Source organism: Pleurodeles waltl, chromosome 10 (genome assembly GCF_031143425.1).
Source record: "Pleurodeles waltl isolate 20211129_DDA chromosome 10, aPleWal1.hap1.20221129, whole genome shotgun sequence".
Classification (NCBI taxonomy): Eukaryota; Metazoa; Chordata; class Amphibia; order Caudata; family Salamandridae; genus Pleurodeles; species Pleurodeles waltl.
The window spans coordinates 8,777,936-8,798,872 of NC_090449.1; the positions used below are offsets into that span (position 1 = coordinate 8,777,936).

Genomic DNA, 20,937 nt, shown 5'->3' on the forward strand with positions numbered 1-20,937 from the left:
CCCAAACCTGGTGCCACTAGGAGAGTGGTAGTGCCTCAGCTGTTCAGGAAGTTCATCCTAACATTGGCCCATGACATTCCCCTTGCTGGACATTTGGGACAAACCAAGACGTGGGAGAGGTTAGTCAACCACTTCTACTGGCCCAATATGTCCAACATGGTTAAGGAGTTTTGCCTCTCCTGCCCCACCTGTCAAGCCAGTGGTAAGACAGGTGGACATCCAAAGGCCCCCCTCATTCCACTTCCAGTGGTGGGGGTTCCCTTTGAAAGAGTGGGTGTGGACATAGTTGGTCCACTAGAACCTCCCACAGCCTCAGGAAATATGTATATCCTGGTAGTAGTGGATCATGCTACCAGGTATCCTGAAGCTATTCCCCTTAGGTCGACTACTGCCCCTGCAGTAGCCAAGGCCCTCATTGGTATCTTTACCAGAGTGGGTTTCCCTAAGGAGGTGGTGTCTGACAGAGGTACCAACTTCATGTCAGCATACCTAAAGCACATGTGGAATGAGTGTGGAGTGACTTATAAATTCACTACACCATACCATCCCCAAACTAATGGCTTGGTTGAGAGATTCAACAAGACATTAAAAGGCATGATCATGGGGCTCCCAGAAAAGCTCAAAAGGAGATGGGATGTCCTCTTGCCATGTCTGCTTTTCGCTTACAGAGAGGTGCCACAGAAGGGAGTAGGATTCTCACCCTTTGAACTTCTGTTTGGTCATCCTGTAAGGGGACCACTTGCCCTTGTTAAAGAAGGCTGGGAGAGACCTCTCCATGAGCCTAAACAGGACATAGTGGACTATGTACTTGGCCTTCGCTCTAGAATGGCAGAGTACATGGAAAAGGCAACCAAAAACCTTGAGGCCAGCCAACAGCTCCAGAAGTTTTGGTATGACCAAAAGGCTGCACTGGTTGAGTTCCAACCAGGGCAGAAAGTCTGGGTTCTGGAGCCTGTGGCTCCCAGGGCACTCCAGGACAAATGGAGTGGCCCTTACCCAGTACTAGAAAGGAAGAGTCAGGTCACCTACCTGGTGGACCTGGGCACAAGCAGGAGCCCCAAGAGGGTGATCCATGTGAACCGCCTTAAGCTCTTCCATGACAGGGCTGATGTCAATCTGTTGATGGTAACAGATGAGGATCAGGAGGCAGAGAGTGAACCTCTCCCTGACCTTCTGTCATCAGACCCAAAAGATGGCACAGTAGATGGAGTGATCTACTCAGACACCCTCTCTGGCCAACAGCAAGCTGATTGTAGGAGAGTCCTACAACAGTTTCCTGAACTCTTCTCCTTAACCCCTGGTCAGACACACCTGTGTACCCATGATGTGGACACAGGAGACAGCATGCCTGTCAAGAACAAAATCTTTAGACAGTCGGACCATGTTAAGGAAAGCATCAAGGTGGAAGTCCACAAGATGCTGGAATTGGGAGTAATTGAGCGCTCTGACAGCCCCTGGGCTAGCCCAGTGGTCTTAGTCCCCAAACCTCACACCAAAGATGGAAAGAAAGAGATGAGGTTTTGTGTGGACTACAGAGGGCTCAATTCTGTCACCAAGACAGATGCTCATCCAATCCCAAGAGCTGATGAGCTCATAGACAAATTAGGTGCTGCCAAATTCTTAAGTACCTTTGACTTGACAGCAGGGTACTGGCAAATAAAAATGGCACCTGGAGCAAAAGAGAAAACAGCATTCTCCACACCTGATGGGCATTATCAGTTTACTGTTATGCCCTTTGGTTTAAAGAATGCCCCTGCCACCTTCCAAAGGTTGGTGAATCAAGTCCTTGCTGGCTTGGAGTCCTTTAGCACAGCTTATCTTGATGATATTGCTGTCTTTAGCTCCACCTGGCAGGATCACCTGGTCCACCTGAAGAAGGTTTTGAAGGCTCTGCAATCTGCAGGCCTCTCTATCAAGGCATCCAAATGCCAGATAGGGCAGGGAACTGTGGTTTACTTGGGCCACCTTGTAGGTGGAGGCCAAGTTCAGCCACTCCAACCCAAGATCCAGACTATTCTGGACTGGGTAGCTCCAAAAACCCAGACTCAAGTCAGGGCATTCCTTGGCTTGACTGGGTATTACAGGAGGTTTGTGAAGGGATATGGATCCATTGTGACAGCCCTCACTGAACTCACCTCCAAGAAAATGCCCAAGAAAGTGAACTGGACTGTAGAATGCCAACAGGCCTTTGACACCCTGAAACAAGCAATGTGCTCAGCACCAGTTCTAAAAGCTCCAGATTATTCTAAGCAGTTCATTGTGCAGACTGATGCCTCTGAACATGGGATAGGGGCAGTTTTGTCCCAAACAAATGATGATGGCCTTGACCAGCCTGTTGCTTTCATTAGCAGGAGGTTACTCCCCAGGGAGCAGCGTTGGAGTGCCATTGAGAGGGAGGCCTTTGCTGTGGTTTGGTCCCTGAAGAAGTTGAGACCATACCTCTTTGGGACTCACTTCCTAGTTCAAACTGACCACAGACCTCTCAAATGGCTGATGCAAATGAAAGGTGAAAATCCTAAACTGTTGAGGTGGTCCATCTCCCTACAGGGAATGGACTTTATAGTGGAACACAGACCTGGGACTGCCCATGCCAATGCAGATGGCCTTTCCAGGTTCTTCCACTTAGAAAATGAAGACTCTCTTGGGAAAGGTTAGTCTCATCCTCTTTCGTTTGGGGGGGGTTGTGTAAGGAAATGCCTCCTTGGCATGGTTGCCCCCTGACTTTTTGCCTTTGCTGATGCTATGTTTACAATTGAAAGTGTGCTGAGGCCTGCCAACCAGGCCCCAGCACCAGTGTTCTTTCCCTAACCTGTACTTTTGTATCCACAATTGGCAGACCCTGGCATCCAGATAAGTCCCTTGTAACTGGTACTTCTAGTACCAAGGGCCCTGATGCCAAGGAAGGTCTCTAAGGGCTGCAGCATGTCTTATGCCACCCTGGAGACCTCTCACTCAGCACAGACACACTGCTTGCCAGCTTGTGTGTGCTAGTGAGGACAAAACGAGTAAGTCGACATGGCACTCCCCTCAGGGTGCCATGCCAGCCTCTCACTGCCTATGCAGTATAGGTAAGACACCCCTCTAGCAGGCCTTACAGCCCTAAGGCAGGGTGCACTATACCATAGGTGAGGGTACCAGTGCATGAGCACTGTGCCCCTACAGTGTCTAAACAAAACCTTAGACATTGTAAGTGCAGGGTAGCCATAAGAGTATATGGTCTGGGAGTCTGTCAAACACGAACTCCACAGCACCATAGTGGCTACACTGAAAACTGGGAAGTTTGGTATCAAACTTCTCAGCACAATAAATGCATACTGATGCCAGTGTACATTTTATTGCAAAATACACCCCAGAGGGCACCTTAGAGGTGCCCCCTGAAACTTAACCGACTGTCTGTGTAGGCTGACTAGTTCCAGCAGCCTGCCACACTAGAGACATGTTGCTGGCCCCATGGGGAGAGTGCCTTTGTCACTCTGAGGCCAGTAACAAAGCCTGCACTGGGTGGAGATGCTAACACCTCCCCCAGGCAGGAGCTGTAACACCTGGCGGTGAGCCTCAAAGGCTCACCCCTTTGTCACAACCCAGCAGGGCACTCCAGCTTAGTGGAGTTGCCCGCCCCCTCCGGCCACGGCCCCCACTTTTGGCGGCAAGGCTGGAGGGAACAAAGAAAGAAACAAGGAGGAGTCACTGGCCAGTCAGGACAGCCCCTAAGGTGTCCTGAGCTGAGGTGACTCTGACTTTTAGAAATCCTCCATCTTGCAGATGGAGGATTCCCCCAATAGGGTTAGGATTGTGACCCCCTCCCCTTGGGAGGAGGCACAAAGAGGGTGTACCCACCCTCAGGGCTAGTAGCCATTGGCTACTAACCCCCCAGACCTAAACACGCCCTTAAATTTAGTATTTAAGGGCTACCCTGAACCCTAGAAAATTAGATTCCTGCAACTACAAGAAGAAGGACTGCCTAGCTGAAAACCCCTGCAGAGGAAGACCAGAAGACGACAACTGCCTTGGCTCCAGAAACTCACCGGCCTGTCTCCTGCCTTCCAAAGATCCTGCTCCAGCGACGCCTTCCAAAGGGACCAGCGACCTCGACATCCTCTGAGGACTGCCCCTGCTTCGAAAAGACAAGAAACTCCCGAGGACAGCGGACCTGCTCCAAGAAAAGCTGCAACTTTGTTTCCAGCAGCTTTAAAGAACCCTGCAAGCTCCCCGCAAGAAGCGTGAGACTTGCAACACTGCACCCGGCGACCCCGACTCGGCTGGTGGCGATCCAACACCTCAGGAGGGACCCCAGGACTACTCTGATACTGTGAGTACCAAAACCTGTCCCCCCTGAGCCCCCACAGCGCCGCCTGCAGAGGGAATCCCGAGGCTTCCCCTGACCGCGACTCTTTGAACCTAAAGTCCCGACGCCTGGGAGAGACCCTGCACCCGCAGCCCCCAGGACCTGAAGGACCGGACTTTCACTGGAGAAGTGACCCCCAGGAGTCCCTCTCCCTTACCCAAGTGGAGGTTTCCCCGAGGAATCCCCCCCTTGCCTGCCTGCAGCGCTGAAGAGATCCCGAGATCTCTCATAGACTAACATTGCGAACCCGACGCCTGTTCCTACACTGCACCCGGCCGCCCCCGCGCTGCTGAGGGTGAAATTTCTGTGTGGACTTGTGTCCCCCCCGGTGCCCTACAAAACCCCCCTGGTCTGCCCTCCGAAGACGCGGGTACTTACCTGCAAGCAGACCGGAACCGGGGCACCCCCTTCTCTCCATTCTAGCCTATGTGTTTTGGGCACCACTTTGAACTCTGCATCTGACCGGCCCTGAGCTGCTGGTGTGGTGACTTTGGGGTTGCTCTGAACCCCCAACGGTGGGCTACCTTGGACCAAGAACTAAGCCCTGTAAGTGTCTTACTTACCTGGTTAACCTAACAAATACTTACCTCCCCTAGGAACTGTGAAAATTGCACTAAGTGTCCACTTTTAAAACAGCTATTTGTGAATAACTTGAAAAGTATACATGCAAATTTTATGATTTGAAGTTCCTAAAGTACTTACCTGCAATACCTTTCGAATGAGATATTACATGTAGAATTTGAACCTGTGGTTCTTAAAATAAACTAAGAAAATATATTTTTCTATATAAAAACCTATTGGCTGGATTTGTCTCTGAGTGTGTGTATCTCATTTATTGTCTATGTGTATGTACAACAAATGCTTAACACTACTCCTTGGATAAGCCTACTGCTCGACCACACTACCACAAAATAGAGCATTAGTATTATCTCTTTTTGCCACTATCTTACCTCTAAGGGGAACCCTTGGACTCTGTGCATGCTATTCCTTACTTTGAAATAGCACATACAGAGACAACTTCCTACATGATGGCAATCAAAAATGCAACTTTCCACGTTAAGTATTGCATTTCACAAGAGTGCATGGGCTCAAAAGGCGGACCCATGAGTCGTGTTAAGACAATGTTGAGGTTCCATGAAGGAACTGGTGGTGTTCTTGGTGGTATAATTCTCTTTAGGTCTTCCATAAACGCTTTTATGACTGGTATCCTAAATAATGAAGTTGAGTGCGTAATTTGCAGGTAAGCTGAAATTGCGGTAAGATGTATCTTTATGGAAGAGAAAGCTAGTTTTGAGTTTTGCAAATGTAGTAAGTATCCTACTATATCTTTTGCAGATGCGTGTAAGGGTTGGATTTGATTATTATGGTAGTAATAAACAAATCTTTTCCACTTATTTGCATAGCAGTGTCTAGTGGTAGGTTTCCTAGCTTGTCTTATGACCTCCATACATTCTTGTGTGAGGTCTAAGTGTCCGAATTCTAGGATTTCAGGAGCCAAATTGCTAGATTCAGCGATGCTGGATTTGGATGTCTGATCTGTTGTTTGTGTTGTGTTAACAGATCTGGTCTGTTTGGTAGTTTGACATGAGGTACTACTGAAAGGTCTAGTAGTGTTGTGTACCAAGGTTGTCTTGCCCATGTTGGTGCTATTAGTATGAGTTTGAGTTTGTTTTGACTCAACTTGTTTACTAGATATGGAAGGAGTGGGAGATGGGGAAAAGCGTACGCAAATATCCCTGACAAGTTCATCCATAACGCATTGCCCTGAGACTGATGTTGTGGGTACCTGGATGCGAAGTTTTGGCATTTTGAGTTTTCTTTTGTTGCAAATAGATCTATTTGTTGTGTTCCCCAAATTTGGAAGTAAGTGTTTAGTATTTGGGGGTGAATCTCCCATTCGTGGATCTGTTGGTGATCCCGAGAGAGATTGTTTGCTAACTGGTTCTGAATTCCTGGAATAAATTGTGCTATTAGGCGAATGTGGTTGTGAATCGCCCAATGCCATATTTTCTGTGTGAGGAGACACAACTGTGTCGAGTGTGTCCCTCCCTGTTTGTTTAGGTAATACATTGTTGTCATGTTGTCTGTTTTGACAAGAATGTATTTGTGGGTTATTATGGGTTGAAATGCTTTCAGCGCTTGAAATACTGCTAACAGTTCTAAGTGATTTATGTGAAACTGTCTTTGCTGTATGTCCCATTGTCCTTGGATGCTGTGTTGATTGAGGTGTGCTCCCCACCCTGTCATGGAAGCATCTGTCGTTATCACGTATTGTGGCACTGGGTCTTGGAAAGGCCGCCCTTGGTTTAAATTTAGACTGTTCCACCATTGAAGCGAGATGTATGTTTGGCGGTCTATCAACACCAGATCTAGAATCTGACCCTGTGCTTGTGACCATTGTGATGCTAGGCACTGTTGTAAGGGCCGCATGTGCAACCTTGCATTTGGGACAATGGCTATGCATGAAGACATCATGCCTAGTAGTTTCATTACTATTTTGACTTGTAACTTTTGTTTTGGATACATGGCCTGTATTACACTGTGAAATGTTTGAACTCTTTGTGGACTTGGAGTGGCAATCCCTTTTTCCGTGTTGATTGTCGCCCCTAAGTATTGCTGTGTTTGACACAGCAGAAGGTGTGACTTTGCGTAGTTGATTGAGAAACCTAGTTTGTGTAGGATTTCTATGACATATCTTGTGTGTTGTGAACACCGTCTTAGCGTGTTGGTTTTGATTCACCAATCGTCCAGGTACGGGAACACATGTATGTGCTGCCTTCTGATATGTGCAGCCACTACTGCAAGGCATTTTGTAAAATCTCTTGGCGCAGTTGCTATTCCGAATGGCAACACTTTGAATTGGTAATGTATCCCTTGGAATACAAACCTTAGGTACTTTCTGTGTGAAGGATGTATTGGTATATGGAAATATGCATCCTTTAGGTCTAGTGTTGTCATGTAGTCTTGTTGTTTGAGCAGTGGGATTACGTCTTGTAAAGTAACCATGTGAAAGTGGTCTGATTTGATGTAGGTATTTAATGTTCTGAGATCTAGTATAGGTCTCAGACTCTTGTCCTTTTTGGGTATTAGAAAGTACAGTGAGTAAACTCCTGTGTTTATTTGTTGTTTTGGTACTAATTGTATTGCTTCTTTCTGTAGCAATGCCTGAACTTCTAGTCCTAGAAGATCTATATGTTGTTTTGACATACTGTGTGTTTTCGGTGGGACGTTTGGAGGGAATTTGAGAAATTCTATGCAATAACCATGCTGGATAATTGCTAAGACCCAAGTGTCTGTTGTTATTTCCTCCCAATGTGTGTAAAACTTGGTTAGTCTCCCCCCCACAGGTGTTATGTGTTGGGGATTTGTGACCTTGAAGTCACTGTTTGTTTGTAGGAGTTTTGGGACTTTGGAACTTTCCTCTATTTCTTTGAAATTGTCCTCCTCTATATTGTCCCCGAAAACCTCCCCGCTGATACTGGCTTTGGTAAGTGGGCTTTGTTTGTGAGGTTGTGGCTTCTGTGGTCTGCCTTTGAAACCCCCCTCGAAATGGTGTCTTTCGAAATGTGCCTCTGCTCTGCGGGGAGTAGAGTGCGCCCATGGCTTTGGCCGTGTCAGTGTCTTTCTTAAGTTTTTCTATTGCAGTGTCCACCTCCGGCCCAAACAACTGCTGTCCGTTGAATGGCATATTCAGCACAGCTTGCTGTATCTCTGGTTTAAATCCTGATGTACGCAGCCATGCATGTCTCCTTATTGTTACTGCTGTGTTGACAGTTCTAGCAGCTGTGTCTGCAGCATCCATTGCTGACCGTATCTGATTATTGGAGATACTCTGTCCCTCTTCTACCACTTGCTGCGCTCTTTTTTGGAACTCTTTTGGTAAATGTTCAATAAAGTGTTGCATCTCATCCCAATGGGCCCTATCATATCTGGCTAACAAAGCTTGCGAATTTGCAATACGCCATTGGTTTGCTGCCTGTGCCGCCACCCTTTTGCCTGCAGCATCGAATTTTCTACTTTCTTTATCTGGAGGTGGTGCATCTCCTGAAGTATGAGAGTTGGCTCTTTTGCGCGCTGCTCCCACTACAACAGAGTCTGGTGTTAGCTGTTGTGTGATGTACACTGGGTCTGTTGGTGGCGGTTTATATTTTTTATCTACTCTTGGAGTAATGGCTCTCCCTTTGACAGGCTCCTCAAACACTTGTTTGGAGTGTTTGAGCATTCCGGGTAACATCGGAAGACTTTGATATTAACTGTGTGTAGGCAGTGTATTAAAAAGAAAGTCGTCTTCAATGGGTTCTGAATGAAGGCTGACATTGTGAAATGCCGCTGCTCTCGACACCACCTGAGCGTAGCCTGTACTATCCTCTGGTGGCGATGGTCTCGCTGGATAGCATTCAGGACTATTATCTGACACTGCGTCATAAAGGTCCCATGCGTTAGGGTCATCTTGACTCATTCCTGTATGAGTTGGGGATTGCATCATTGGTGGAGTGGCTACCGGTGATGGTTGCGGAGAGAGATGTGGGGATGGTGGTGGTGTTACTTGTTTAGCCACCTTTGCGTGTGGCTGTTTATCCGTGTCTTGGAAGGCAAGTTTACGTTTCATTTTGATTGGAGGAAGAGTGCTGATCTTCCCTGTATCTTTTTGAATAAAGAGCCGTCTTTGTGTGTGATCTGGCTCTATTGTCTCTAATTCTTGTCCAAATCTGTGTGTCTTCATTTGTGAGGACATTCCTTGTTCCTCTGAATAGGAACTTATTTTCGGTTCCGATGCCGGATGTTTCGGTACCGAAACCTTTTCGGCTGCCTTTTTCGGCTCCGACGAAACCTTTTTTACTTTTGGCGTAGTGCCCTCTCGGTGCCGACCCATTTCGGTGCCGCTGTCTCGATGCCGAATCTTCTCGGGCCCACTCTCTCGGGCCCGAGAATGCTGTGTGCCGGTATCTCGACCGGAGTCGGATGACTTCGACACCAGCTCGCCCTTTTTCGGTGTCGATGGACGGTCACCTATTTTTCGGGTTAAGCCATGGCCTGTTGGCGGTGGCGTCCCCTGGGCTTTAGCGGTCTACTCGTGAGTTCTTTGTTTCGACGTCTTACTCACGGTTTTCGGCGTTTTTTCGAGATCGATCTCCTCCAAGTCCGAATCCTGGGTGGAGAATGTTTCTTCCTCCTCCTCGAAACGCCCTTGTCCTGTCGGCGCCGACGCCATTTGCAGTCTTCTTGCTCGTCGGTCCCTGAGTGTCTTCCTGGACCGAAACGCTCGACAGGCCTCACAAGTATCCTCCTTGTGTTCTGGTGACAAGCACAAGTTACAGACCAGGTGTTGATCTGTATATGGATACTTGTTCTGGCATTTTGGACAGAAGCGGAATGGGGTCCGTTCCATCAGCCTTGAAGAGACACGTGGCCGGGCCGACCAGGCCCCGACGGGGATCGAAAAAAAAAACAAAGGGCCACCGGAGCTCTTCAAAAGTCGGTGTCGATCTGTAGTAACTAACCCGATACCGAACGCAAACAATACCGACGATTTTTCCGAGATTCTAACTAACTTTCCGACCCGAAACACGGAGCGAAAAGGAACACGTCCGAACCCGATGGCGGAAAAAAAACAATCTAAGATGGAGTCGACGCCCATGCGCAATGGAGTCGAAATGGGAGGAGTCCCTCGGTCTTGTGACTCGAAAAGACTTCTTCGAAGAAAAACAACTTATAACACTCCGAGCCCAACACCAGATGGCGGGATGTGCACAGCATGTGTATCTGCAGCTACACATGCCATCAAACATATATATATATATATATATATATATATATATATATATATATATATAGTAGCTTACAGACTTCCACGAATCAACTAGAACCTTTGAGGTAATGACATGCCGAGAGAGGGTGCTGTAAGAAAGGGGGGGGATACCTTACCTTTAGGGTTCCATGGAGCATCGTCTGTTGCTTTCTTTTTCTTTGGTCGAGATCCGAAGGCAGGGTCATCCTCGTCTGATTCCAGGGAGGGGTAAACTGAAAGGGAGGTATAACAGGGGATTACAAGAGTCGCCCACCTTTTGTGGGTGAATGGATACCGCCCCCCCCCACCCCTCTCCCCCCAAAGGTCCTCTATTTCTATTCACACTCTTCGGGAGTGAAGTCTGGTGTCTCTGCAAACTGCAGCATTTAGGACCAAGTAACGCAGAAATGACAGAGCGCGCAGAGGATCAATGCTCACCATATTCTGCATCTCTGAAACAGGTTCCCAGAGTCTCGTGCTCATCCAGACTGCCTTCGTCTTCATCGCTATCCATGCTGTGGTGCGCTGGCCGCTTCACCGGCCTCTTCCCAGGCCGCTCCATGACCTTCCGGCCGCCAGATCTACTCTTCGTTGGTGTGCCAAGGGAGACACTGCCACCGGCATTGACACCCCCGCTGCGCTCCTGCCCGGCGGCCCACCAGGCCTGGAGGCTGGAGGCTGCTGGAGAGGATGACGAGGACTGGAGGTTGGCCATGCACAGCATCCCCTGAATGGCCTCTTGTGTGCTGGGGGAGGCAGGAGCCTCGCTGGAGGGAGCGACAGAGATGGAACAGCAGTCATCTGCAGATTGCTTAGCAAAACAGCGGACAAAACCTATGTAGTTATAAAAATTTATATTCATGCAAAAACCCAAGTACTCATGGTGTCCACAGAAAGGCAACATTGCACTCCAGCTGCCAAAATTATACAGCCCAGTACCAGCAAAAGTATACTTCTCATGAACAGTAGTACAGCTCCCAAACACCCATTTGAACGTTGGTTTCATCACCTGTTTGCGTAATGTGTGACAGGTTTCCCCAGCCGAAAGATAATCAACAGAGTTACAAACAGCGCACCCTGCACAGTATCTCATGTGGTTGGTCAATTTAAAAAACCTCAAGAGAATGTTAAATCACAGAGGACAAGTGGCACATTATACTTCCGTCCTCTAGTTTGTTACTCTGGTTGTGGGGTAGTATGCATTATGAAAATCAGAGCCAGACTTTAACATCCATCACAAGCCTGACTGTGTGGGCCTGATACTGCTGGTGAATCTATGTGGGTCTGGTGCATCGGTCATGAGTCGGACAGTGTGTGGTGGACCCACCAGTTACAGGGCTGACTAGCCACACATGGTTGATCAGCCTCACTTTTTAAATGTCACGGAGAAAGAGGTCCTTCATGGTGTTCCTCTCAAGATTATATAAATTAAACAGACCAGAGTGACATTTGAAAAGGCACTGGGTAGGTCTGCTGCAGCATGCGGAATCCCCGTTTAAACAAACAGGGCCACTGTGGTGCAGGGTCCAGGCACAGTAGACGCGTCCACCGGCCACAATCCTGCGCTGTCTTAGCCAGTCTTCAGGAGCAACGGGGAATGTGGAAAAAGGCAGGGTCAAGCATTTAGTAGTCCAATTGCCGTAGGACTTAAACTGTAAAATACTGAAACATTGCACACCCTTATTCTCATAACCATAGTGCTCCTTGTGCAGCATGTGGAGAAGTGTGGCTCAATGGTTAGAGCGGCAGACCCTGAAGCAGAGATCTGGCTCAAGACCAGGGTTCAAGTCCCGCTTCGGCAGGTCTTGGGCTCAATTCCCCTTGACCAGATAATTCTCGCCTCGGTGCCTAATCTAATTCATGGGTCCCACTCTGCAACTCTGGGCAATAGCTTGCTTAATCTCCACAACGGCCCCAACAGCGCTTGGATGCCTGGCTTCACCCTGGGGGTGCTCAGGAGTGGGCGCCTCACAGGGAAAAGCCAGGAGGGGTTCCATAGCGGTATGAGTACAGCGCCTTGAGACCCTAACGGGTGAGTAGTGCGCTATACAAGTGCTAATTTACATTTTACATTTTATATGTAGGATCTACAATATCATATGGCTGTACTGGAGATGTGCGCTGTACTAAGCCCACCATACCCACGAAGGTCCCAATAACAAGCCAAACACAATGGTGTCCTCTGCAGAGTGGGCTTTCAACAACAAATGTGCTAAACGTTTTCTCGATCAAAGATATTCAAGGATGGCTTCAGTGGTATGGTTCCATTATTTTACAGGAGTAAAAAAGTTTTACAGAACCAGTTTCAAGGGTTCTTTTTTTAAACATCATCTATATGGATCGAAGCAGCCTCAATACCTTGACTTTCCCCCTTTTCGCCCTCCAAGAACTACATCTACCTTACGTTCATTTACACGACGGGCCTCAGAGTGCCTAACTGGTTTATATCCCACCAGAACAAAGCACCAGGCAGAGCCAATATGTATTCTTCAATGTGCACTGAGCACCTGCGTCATTCCATAGGCATGCGTTGGCATGGTGACCTAAGCATGCATAGGGAATGATGAACCTCCTCACCCAAATATAAAGGGGAAACGTAACCATCAACTAAATAAAAATACAGGTAAAGCAAAGAAACTAAGATCAGAAGAGGCAGAAACCGTTTTACTAACAAACAAATGAAAATGAAAATGTCACTTACCCAGTGTACATCTGTTCGTGGCATCAGTCGCTGAAGATTCACATGTTGTGCATAGCCCGCCATCTGGTGTTGGGTCGGAGTGTTACAAGTTGTTTTTCTTCGAAGAAGTCTTTCGAGTCACGGGACCGAGGGACTCCTCCTCTTTGTCTCCATTGCGCATGGGCGTCGACTCCATCTTCGTTGTTTTCCCCGCAGAGGGTGAGGTAGGAGTTGTTTGTTAGTAATAGTGCCCATGCAATGGAGTGAATAAGTATGAACCTAACTAAGATTTAATATATTTACAAATGTACAAAGTTGAAGCTAACTTCCAAACGGCTACAGGCTCCCGGGGAGGTGGGTGGGCACATGTGAATCTTCAGCGACTGATGCCACGAACAGATGTACACTGGGTAAGTGACATTTTCAGTTCAATGGCATCTGTCGCTGTAGATACACATGTTGTGCATAGACTAGTAAGCAGTTATCTCCCCAAAAGCGGTGGCTCAGCCTGTAGGAGTGGAAGTATTCTGAAATAAGGTTCTTAGTACGGCTTGACCTACTGTGGCTTGTTGTGCTGATAGCACGTCTACACAGTAGTGCTTGGTAAATGTGTGAGGCGTAGACCATGTGGCTGCCTTACATATTTCGTGCATTGGAATATTCCCTAGGAAGGCCATGGTAGCGCCTTTCTTTCTGGTTGAGTGTGCCCTTGGTGTAATGGGCAGTTGTCTTTTTGCTTTAAGGTAGCAGATTTGGATGCACTTAACTATCCATCTGGCTATACCCTGTTTCGAGATTGGGTTTCCTGCGTGAGGTTTTTGAAATGCAATAAACAGTTGTTTAGTTTTCCTGATGTTTTTAGTTCTGTCGATGTAGTACATTAGTGCTCTTTTGACGTCTAATGTATGTAGTGCCCTTTCAGCTATGGAATCTGGCTGTGGGAAGAACACTGGTAGCTCTACCGTTTGATTTAGGTGGAACGGTGAAATAACCTTTGGCAAAAATTTAGGATTGGTCCTTAGGACTACTTTATTTTTGTGTAGTTGGATAAAAGGTTCTTGTATTGTAAACGCCTGAATTTCACTTACTCTTCTTAGAGATGTGATGGCGATGAGAAATGCAACTTTCCAGGTTAGGAATTGTATTTCGCAAGAGTGCATAGGTTCAAAGGGTGGACCCATGAGTCTGGTTAAGACGATGTTAAGGTTCCACGAAGGAACGGGTGGTGTCCTTGGTGGTATAATTCTTTTGAGGCCTTCCATAAATGCTTTAATGACAGGTATCCTAAATAGTGAAGTTGAATGGGTAATCTGCAGGTATGCAGATATTGCTGCTAGGTGTATCTTAATGGAAGAGAAGGCCAGGTTCGTTTTTTGTAAGTGTAGTAAGTAACCCACTACATCTTTTGGAGATGCATGTAATGGTTGAATTTGAATATGATGGCAATAGCAAACAAATCTTTTCCATTTGCTTGCATAGCAGTGTCTAGTGGATGGTCTTCTGGCTTGCTTTATGACTTCCATACATTCTTGTGTGAGGTTTAAATGTCCGAATTCTAGGATTTCAGGAGCCAGATTGCTAGATTCAGCGATGCTGGGTTTGGATGCCTGATCTGTTGGTTGTGTTGCGTTAACAGATCTGGCCAGTTGGGCAACTTGACGTGGGATACTACTGATAGGTCTAGCAGTGTTGTGTACCATGGTTGCCTTGCCCACGTTGGTGCTATCAGTAGGAGTTTGAGTTTGTTTTGACTCAATTTGTTTACTAGATATGGAAGGAGAGGGAGAGGGGGAAAAGCGTACGCAAATATCCCTGACCAGTTCATCCATAGGGCATTGCCTTGAGACTGCCTGTGTGGGTATCTGGATGCGAAGTTTTGGCATTTTGCGTTCTCCTTCGTTGCAAATAAGTCTATTTGAGGTGTTCCCCAACGTTTGAAGTAAGTGTTTAGAATTTGGGGGTGAATTTCCCACTCGTGGACCTGTTGGTGATCTCGAGAGAGATTGTCTGCAAGTTGATTCTGGATCCCTGGAATAAACTGTGCTATTAGGCGAATGTGGTTGTGAATTGCCCATTGCCATATTTTTTGTGCCAGCAGGCACAGCTGTGTCGAGTGTGTCCCCCACTGTTTGTTTAGATAATACATTGTTGTCATGTTGTCTGTTTTGACAAGAATGTATTTGTGAGTTATGAGTGGTTGAAATGCTTTTAATGCTTGGAAAACTGCTAGTAGTTCGAGGTGATTTATATGCAGCTTTCTTTGATGTACGTCCCATTGTCCTTGTATGCTGTGGTGATTGAGGTGTGCTCCCCACCCTGTCATGGAAGCATCTGTTATTACGTATTGTGGCAGTGGGTCTTGGAAAGGCCGCCCTTTGTTTAAATTTATGTTGTTCCACCATAGAAGCGAGAGGTATGTTAGGCGGTCTATCAACACCAGATCTAGAAGCTGACCCTGTGCTTGAGACCATTGTGATGCTAGGCACTGTTGTAAGGGCCACATGTGCAACCTTGCGTGTGGGACAATGGCTATGCATGAGGACATCATGCCTAGTAGTTGTAATATCATCTTCGCTTGTATTTTTTGTGTTGGATACATGCGTTGTATAATCTTTTGGAAATTTTGAACCCTTTGTGGACTTGGAGTGGCTATTCCCTTTGTTGTATCTATTGTGGCACCTAGATATTGTTGTACCTTGCACGGCAGAATGTGTGATTTTGCATAGTTGATGGTGAAACCGAGTATGTAGGGGGTTTGCATGACTTGATCTGTGTGGTGCGAGCACCTTGTCAGTGAGTCGGTTTTGATTAGCCAGTCGTCTAGATACGGGAATACGTGTATTTGCTGCCTTCTGATGTGTGCAGCCACTACTGCTAGGCACTCTGTGAAGACGCTTGGTGCAGTTGTTAAACCGAAGGGCAATACCTTGAATTGGTAATGTATTCCTTTGAATACAAACCTGAGGTATTTCCTGTGCGACTGATGTATTGGTATGTGGAAATACGCGTCTTTGAGATCTAAGGTTGTCATGTAGTCCTGTTGCTTTAGCAATGGTAACACCTCTTGTAGCGTGACCATGTGAAAGTGTTCTGATTTGATGTAGGTGTTTAGTGTTCTGAGGTCTAGGATTGGTCTCAGTGTTTTGTCCTTTTTTGGTATTAGGAAGTACAGGGAATAAACTCCTGTGTTTATTTGTGTCTTTGGTACTAGTTCTATTGCGTTCTTTTGCAATAATGCTTGAACTTCTGTTTCCAGAAGGTCTGAATGTTGTTTTGATAAATTCTGTGCTTTTGGTGGTATGTTTGGAGGGATTTGTAGAAATTCTATGCAATAACCATGTTGGATAATTGCTAAGACCCAAGTGTCTGTAGTTATTTCCTCCCATGCTTGGTAATACTGACCTATTCTTCCCCCCACTGGTGTTGTGTGGAGGGGGTGAGTGACGTCTGAGTCACTGCTTAGTTGTAGGGGTTTTGGGGCTTTGAAATTTTCCCCTATTCCTAGGGAATTGTCCTCTGTGTTGGCCCCGAAAGCCTCCCCTCTGGTACTGTCCCTGGTAGCTGGACGGTGTTGTCTGTGAGGTGCTGGCTTGTGTGGCCTGACCCCGAAACCCCCCTCTAAAGGTTGTCTTGCGGAAGGTGCTGTAAGTGCCTCTGCTCTGCGGGGAGTAGAGTGCGCCCATGGCTTTAGCAGTGTCAGTGTCCTTTTTGAGTTTTTCAATCGCCGTGTCCACTTCTGGTCCGAACAGTTGTTTCTCATTGAATGGCATATTGAGCACTGCCTGCTGTATCTCTGGTTTAAAACCAGACGTTCGTAGCCATGCGTGCCTTCTGATAGTCACAGATGTGTTAATTGTTCTTGCAGCTGTGTCCGCTGCATCCATAGAGGAGCGTATCTGATTATTAGATATGTTCTGTCCTTCCTCAACCACCTGTTTCGCCCTCTTTTGTAGCTCTTTGGGTAGATGCTCAATGAGGTGTTGCATCTCGTCCCAATGGGCTCTGTCATAGCGCGCAAGTAGTGCCTGAGAGTTAGCGATGCGCCACTGGTTTGCAGCTTGTACTGAGACTCTCTTTCCGGCTGCATCGAACTTGCGGCTCTCTTTATCTGGGGGCGGTGCATCCCCAGATGTGTGGGAGTTGTCTCTCTTGCGAGCTGCTCCTACTACGACGGAATCTGGTGGCAGCTGTGAGCTGATGAAAACAGGGTCTGTGGGAGGTGCTTTATATTTCTTTTCCACTCTTGGTGTTATTGCTCTACTCTTGACCGGCTCCTTGAAGATTTCCTTTGCGTGCCGAAGCATTCCTGGGAGCATAGGCAGGCTTTGGTAGGAGCTATAGGTGGAGGAGAGGGTGTTGAATAAGAAGTCATACTCAACTGGTTCCGAGTGTAGGGACACGTTGTGGAACTCTGCTGCTCTAGCCACCACTTGTGAGTATGCTGTGCTATCTTCCGGTGGTGAGGGCTTTGTAGGGTACGCCTCTGGACTGTTGTCCGACACTGGGGCGTCGTATAAGTCCCAAGCGTCTTGGTCCTGATCACCTTGGCTCATGGTGGTGTGAGCCGGGGAATGTGATGGAGTTTGTGCCGGTGAAACGTTAGTTACAGGTGGAGGAGAGGGTGGCGGAGTTACCTTTTGAGAGGGTGGCGGAGTTACCTTTTTCACCATTTTTGTTTGTGGTGCTTGGTATGATTGAAACTCCAGTCTCCTTTTTCTCCTAATAGGGGGAAGGGTGCTTATTTTCCCTGTTCCTTCCTGTATAAAAATACGTTTCTGAGTGTAGTCCACCTGGGTGGATTGCAACTCTTCCTCAAATCTATGCTTTCGCATCTGAGAGGACAGTGATTGCTCCTCTGAATAGGAACCGGTAGGTGGGTCGGTTGCGGGTTGTTTTTGCACCGAAACCCTGTCTGTACTCTTTTTCGGCTCCGAAGTGACCTTCTTTTTCGGAGTCGAACCCTCTCGGCGTCGATCTAGCTCGATGACGCTGTCTCTGCGTCGAGCAGTTTCGGCTCCGATATCTCGGCGTCGATGTTTTTCAACAGCACTTTCTCGGTCCCGAGAAGGCTGTGCGCCGGTGTCTCGACCGGAGTCGGACGATCTCGGCACCATTTCGGCCTTTTTCGGTGCTGATGGTCGGTCACCGAATTTATGGGTCGAGCCATGGCCTGGTGGCAGTGGCGTCCCCTGGGCCTTGTCACTTTTCTTGTGTGCTGGCTTCAACGTCTTACTCACAGTTCTTTGGTCGTCGAATTCTTCGGAGTCCGAATCATTGATCGAGAAGGTTTCTTCTTCCTCTTGATCCTCGAACTCTCGGTGAGCTGTCGGCGTGGACGCCATCTGCAGTCTTCTGGCTCGACGGTCACGGAGTGTTTTTCGGGACCGGAACGCACGACAGGCCTCGCAAGTCTCTTCACTGTGCTCAGGCGACAGGCACAGGTTACAGACCAAATGTGTGTCTGTATACGGGTATTTGTTGTGGCATTTAGGACAGAAACGGAACGGGGTCCATTCCATCAGCGTTGTTTTACACGCGGTCGGGCCGACCAGGCCCCGAAGGGGGATCGAAAACTACCCCGAAGGGTACCGGAGCTCTTCACTCTTCGATTCGGTGTCGATTCTAACTAAGCCGATCCCGAACGCAACAATACCGACGTAATTTTTCCGATATTTAGCTAACTTTCCGTTCCGAAACCCGGAGCGAAAGGAACACGTCCGAACCCGATGGCGGAAAGAAAACAAATCGAAGATGGAGTCGACGCCCATGCGCAATGGAGACAAAGAGGAGGAGTCCCTCGGTCCCGTGACTCGAAAGACTTCTTCGAAGAAAAACAACTTGTAACACTCCGACCCAACACCAGATGGCGGGCTATGCACAACATGTGTATCTACAGCGTCAGATGCCATCGAACATATTGTTTAACTGCCTCAAACAGAGATAAGGGTGTCGCAGTCCAAGAACCACTTGTAATCACAAATCCTCTTTAGACTGCAGAGAAAGGACAATCAAGCTGAGCTATCTCATCTCTCCCCTATCACCCCCACTTCGTCCACCAGGGGACCTCTAGGAAGTTTGATCCCTAATTATGTAGAGACACAAATAAAGAGGATGGGATCTGCCTAGAACTCTAACACAAGGTAAGACATCCTGGGAGCAACGCTGTTTGAAAGTTGGTGTGCGAGCCCCCCATAAGAGCACATTCCAAGGACAGATCAGACTACACTAATACAAGGTAAGACATCCTGAGAGCCACGCCGTTAGAAAGTTGGTGTGCGAGCCCCCCGCCCCCCTCCATAAGCGTACATTCCAAGGAAGGATCAGACTCTGTGCCTCGCAAGAGGCTGAACATGCCCTGCTCGCTTTGATTTCAAAACAATCCCATATAACGGGATCTACCTCTCACTGCTCACCGCTGGTGAAACTTATGATGCCAGAACACCAAGTAAGAGTACTTAATACCCCTTAAGGGCTCTGGGCCACGCTGCTCACCCTGGAGATCAGATGACACTAGTTATAATAGATGCATGTCACACAGCCCAGAATGAAGATTCTATTTGTGGGCGTTCTTTTGTTTTTTCATCCTGAACATGCTCTAACCACTGAGAAATTATATCTTTATGTGTAACTAAGTGTTTTGTTACAGCATTTATTTGCATATTTGTATGACCTCACTCAACATCTTAAAATAGTTTTATAAAGAAAGGTAAATTAGGCCACAGAGGCTTGCATTCAATGCCAAGACAACTGAGCATCAAAGTTTGATTTAACATTTAATGTTTTCTAAAGGGTTGATAAGTGCATACTGAATAGTCTGCTCCCTGAAAAAGCAAAAAACAAGACAAGCTGGTTACAGAAACACAGAGAACACGCAAAGTAGGCCAGAAGTGAAAAACTGAAGTAAAGGATTATGGAACGGAAAAATTCTAATAGACAAATCCGTCTCCAGGTCTTACCCAAGAGCTGCGTAATCTGGCCCGCCCACCTGCCGGCTGGCCTTGAGCAGATCGAGGATGCCTCCAGCGCCTGTGCTGGCTCCCAGTTTCTGGGTCATCATGTTGTCCAGCTCCTCATCTGTTGTGTAGTCGTCCTGGAAAACAACAAACAAGGAAATGCAACACAAACAAGTGGAGGTACTGTGAGATCTAAGGTATACAGACAGAAACCACCCCTCATTTCGCCCAAACAAATCCCCCCCATTACAAATTCACTGCTTCTCACCGTCAGACAGGTAATGCTCTCTCTAGTGGGAACTCTATATGACTGCAGATCCATCACCTTGTGAATACTCCCCAGGTGTCAAACTGGATCTGGAAACCTAAAAAGCAGTAATCCTGCATGCCACTAGGTGGCATCACATGGTCCCGGCGCTAGCCACTAGGTGGCATCATGTGATCCTGGTGCGGTATCCTTCCACTCCGGAGGTGACAGACCAACATACAAACAAAACCCTTGCACCGATTCAGCTTCTTTCAAAGGCCAGTCTGCACTCGCAGAAGCAGAGCTCATCAAAGTATAAGACCAGTATTCAGATCTCTAGATTAAGACCTTTTTAGATTAAAACTGTGTCAATTCCACCAAAAGTGAATGTGGGAGGGCGGTGAGGAACCTGTGGTTAAAGTATCCAACAGACAGAGCTTTATCAAAGGTAATTAACTTGTACTTTTGTTGGATACTTCTAACTGCAGATTTCAAACCTTGTGAATAGATACCAAAGCAGTACCACCCCATACCACCCCATATAGTGGGTCTGTGATATGGCTCAGACCAAAAAGCACTGCAGGACTAAATGGGCATCTTGCCCGACCAGACGGACCATCCAAGACAAAGCTTAGTGAATGTGTACACTGATGCCAACACAACAGCCTGACAGATATAGAGGACAGACCCTCCACGCACCAGCATAGTAGTAGCAACTTTGGCTCCAGTGGAATGAGCCTGTAAGAAAATAATTGTTTTTGGCATGGTTGCCCCCACTTTTTGCCTGCTTCTCAGTGTGTTTAGACTGTTTTCACTGGGATCCTGTTAACCAGGACCCCAATGATTGTGCTCTCACCACTAAATTTGGTTGCTTTGGTAACCTTAACACCCCACAATTGGCATACTGGTGTAACCCTGTAAGTC

General features: G+C 47.4%; 1 protein-coding gene across 1 annotated transcript in view; it reads right to left on the bottom strand.

Annotated features, from left to right (window-relative positions):
• PHF8 (PHD finger protein 8) overlaps positions 1 to 20,937 on the bottom strand; it is a 124,968-nt gene that overhangs the window by 56,201 nt on the left and 47,830 nt on the right. Inside the window, exons 16-18 of the mRNA XM_069209343.1 lie at positions 19,770 to 19,903; positions 10,572 to 10,900; positions 10,271 to 10,366 (exon numbers count right to left, since the gene is read on the bottom strand). Of these exons, the coding sequence (XP_069065444.1) occupies positions 10,271 to 10,366; positions 10,572 to 10,900; positions 19,770 to 19,903 (559 nt within the window). The remainder of the gene's footprint in view (positions 1 to 10,270; positions 10,367 to 10,571; positions 10,901 to 19,769; positions 19,904 to 20,937) is intronic.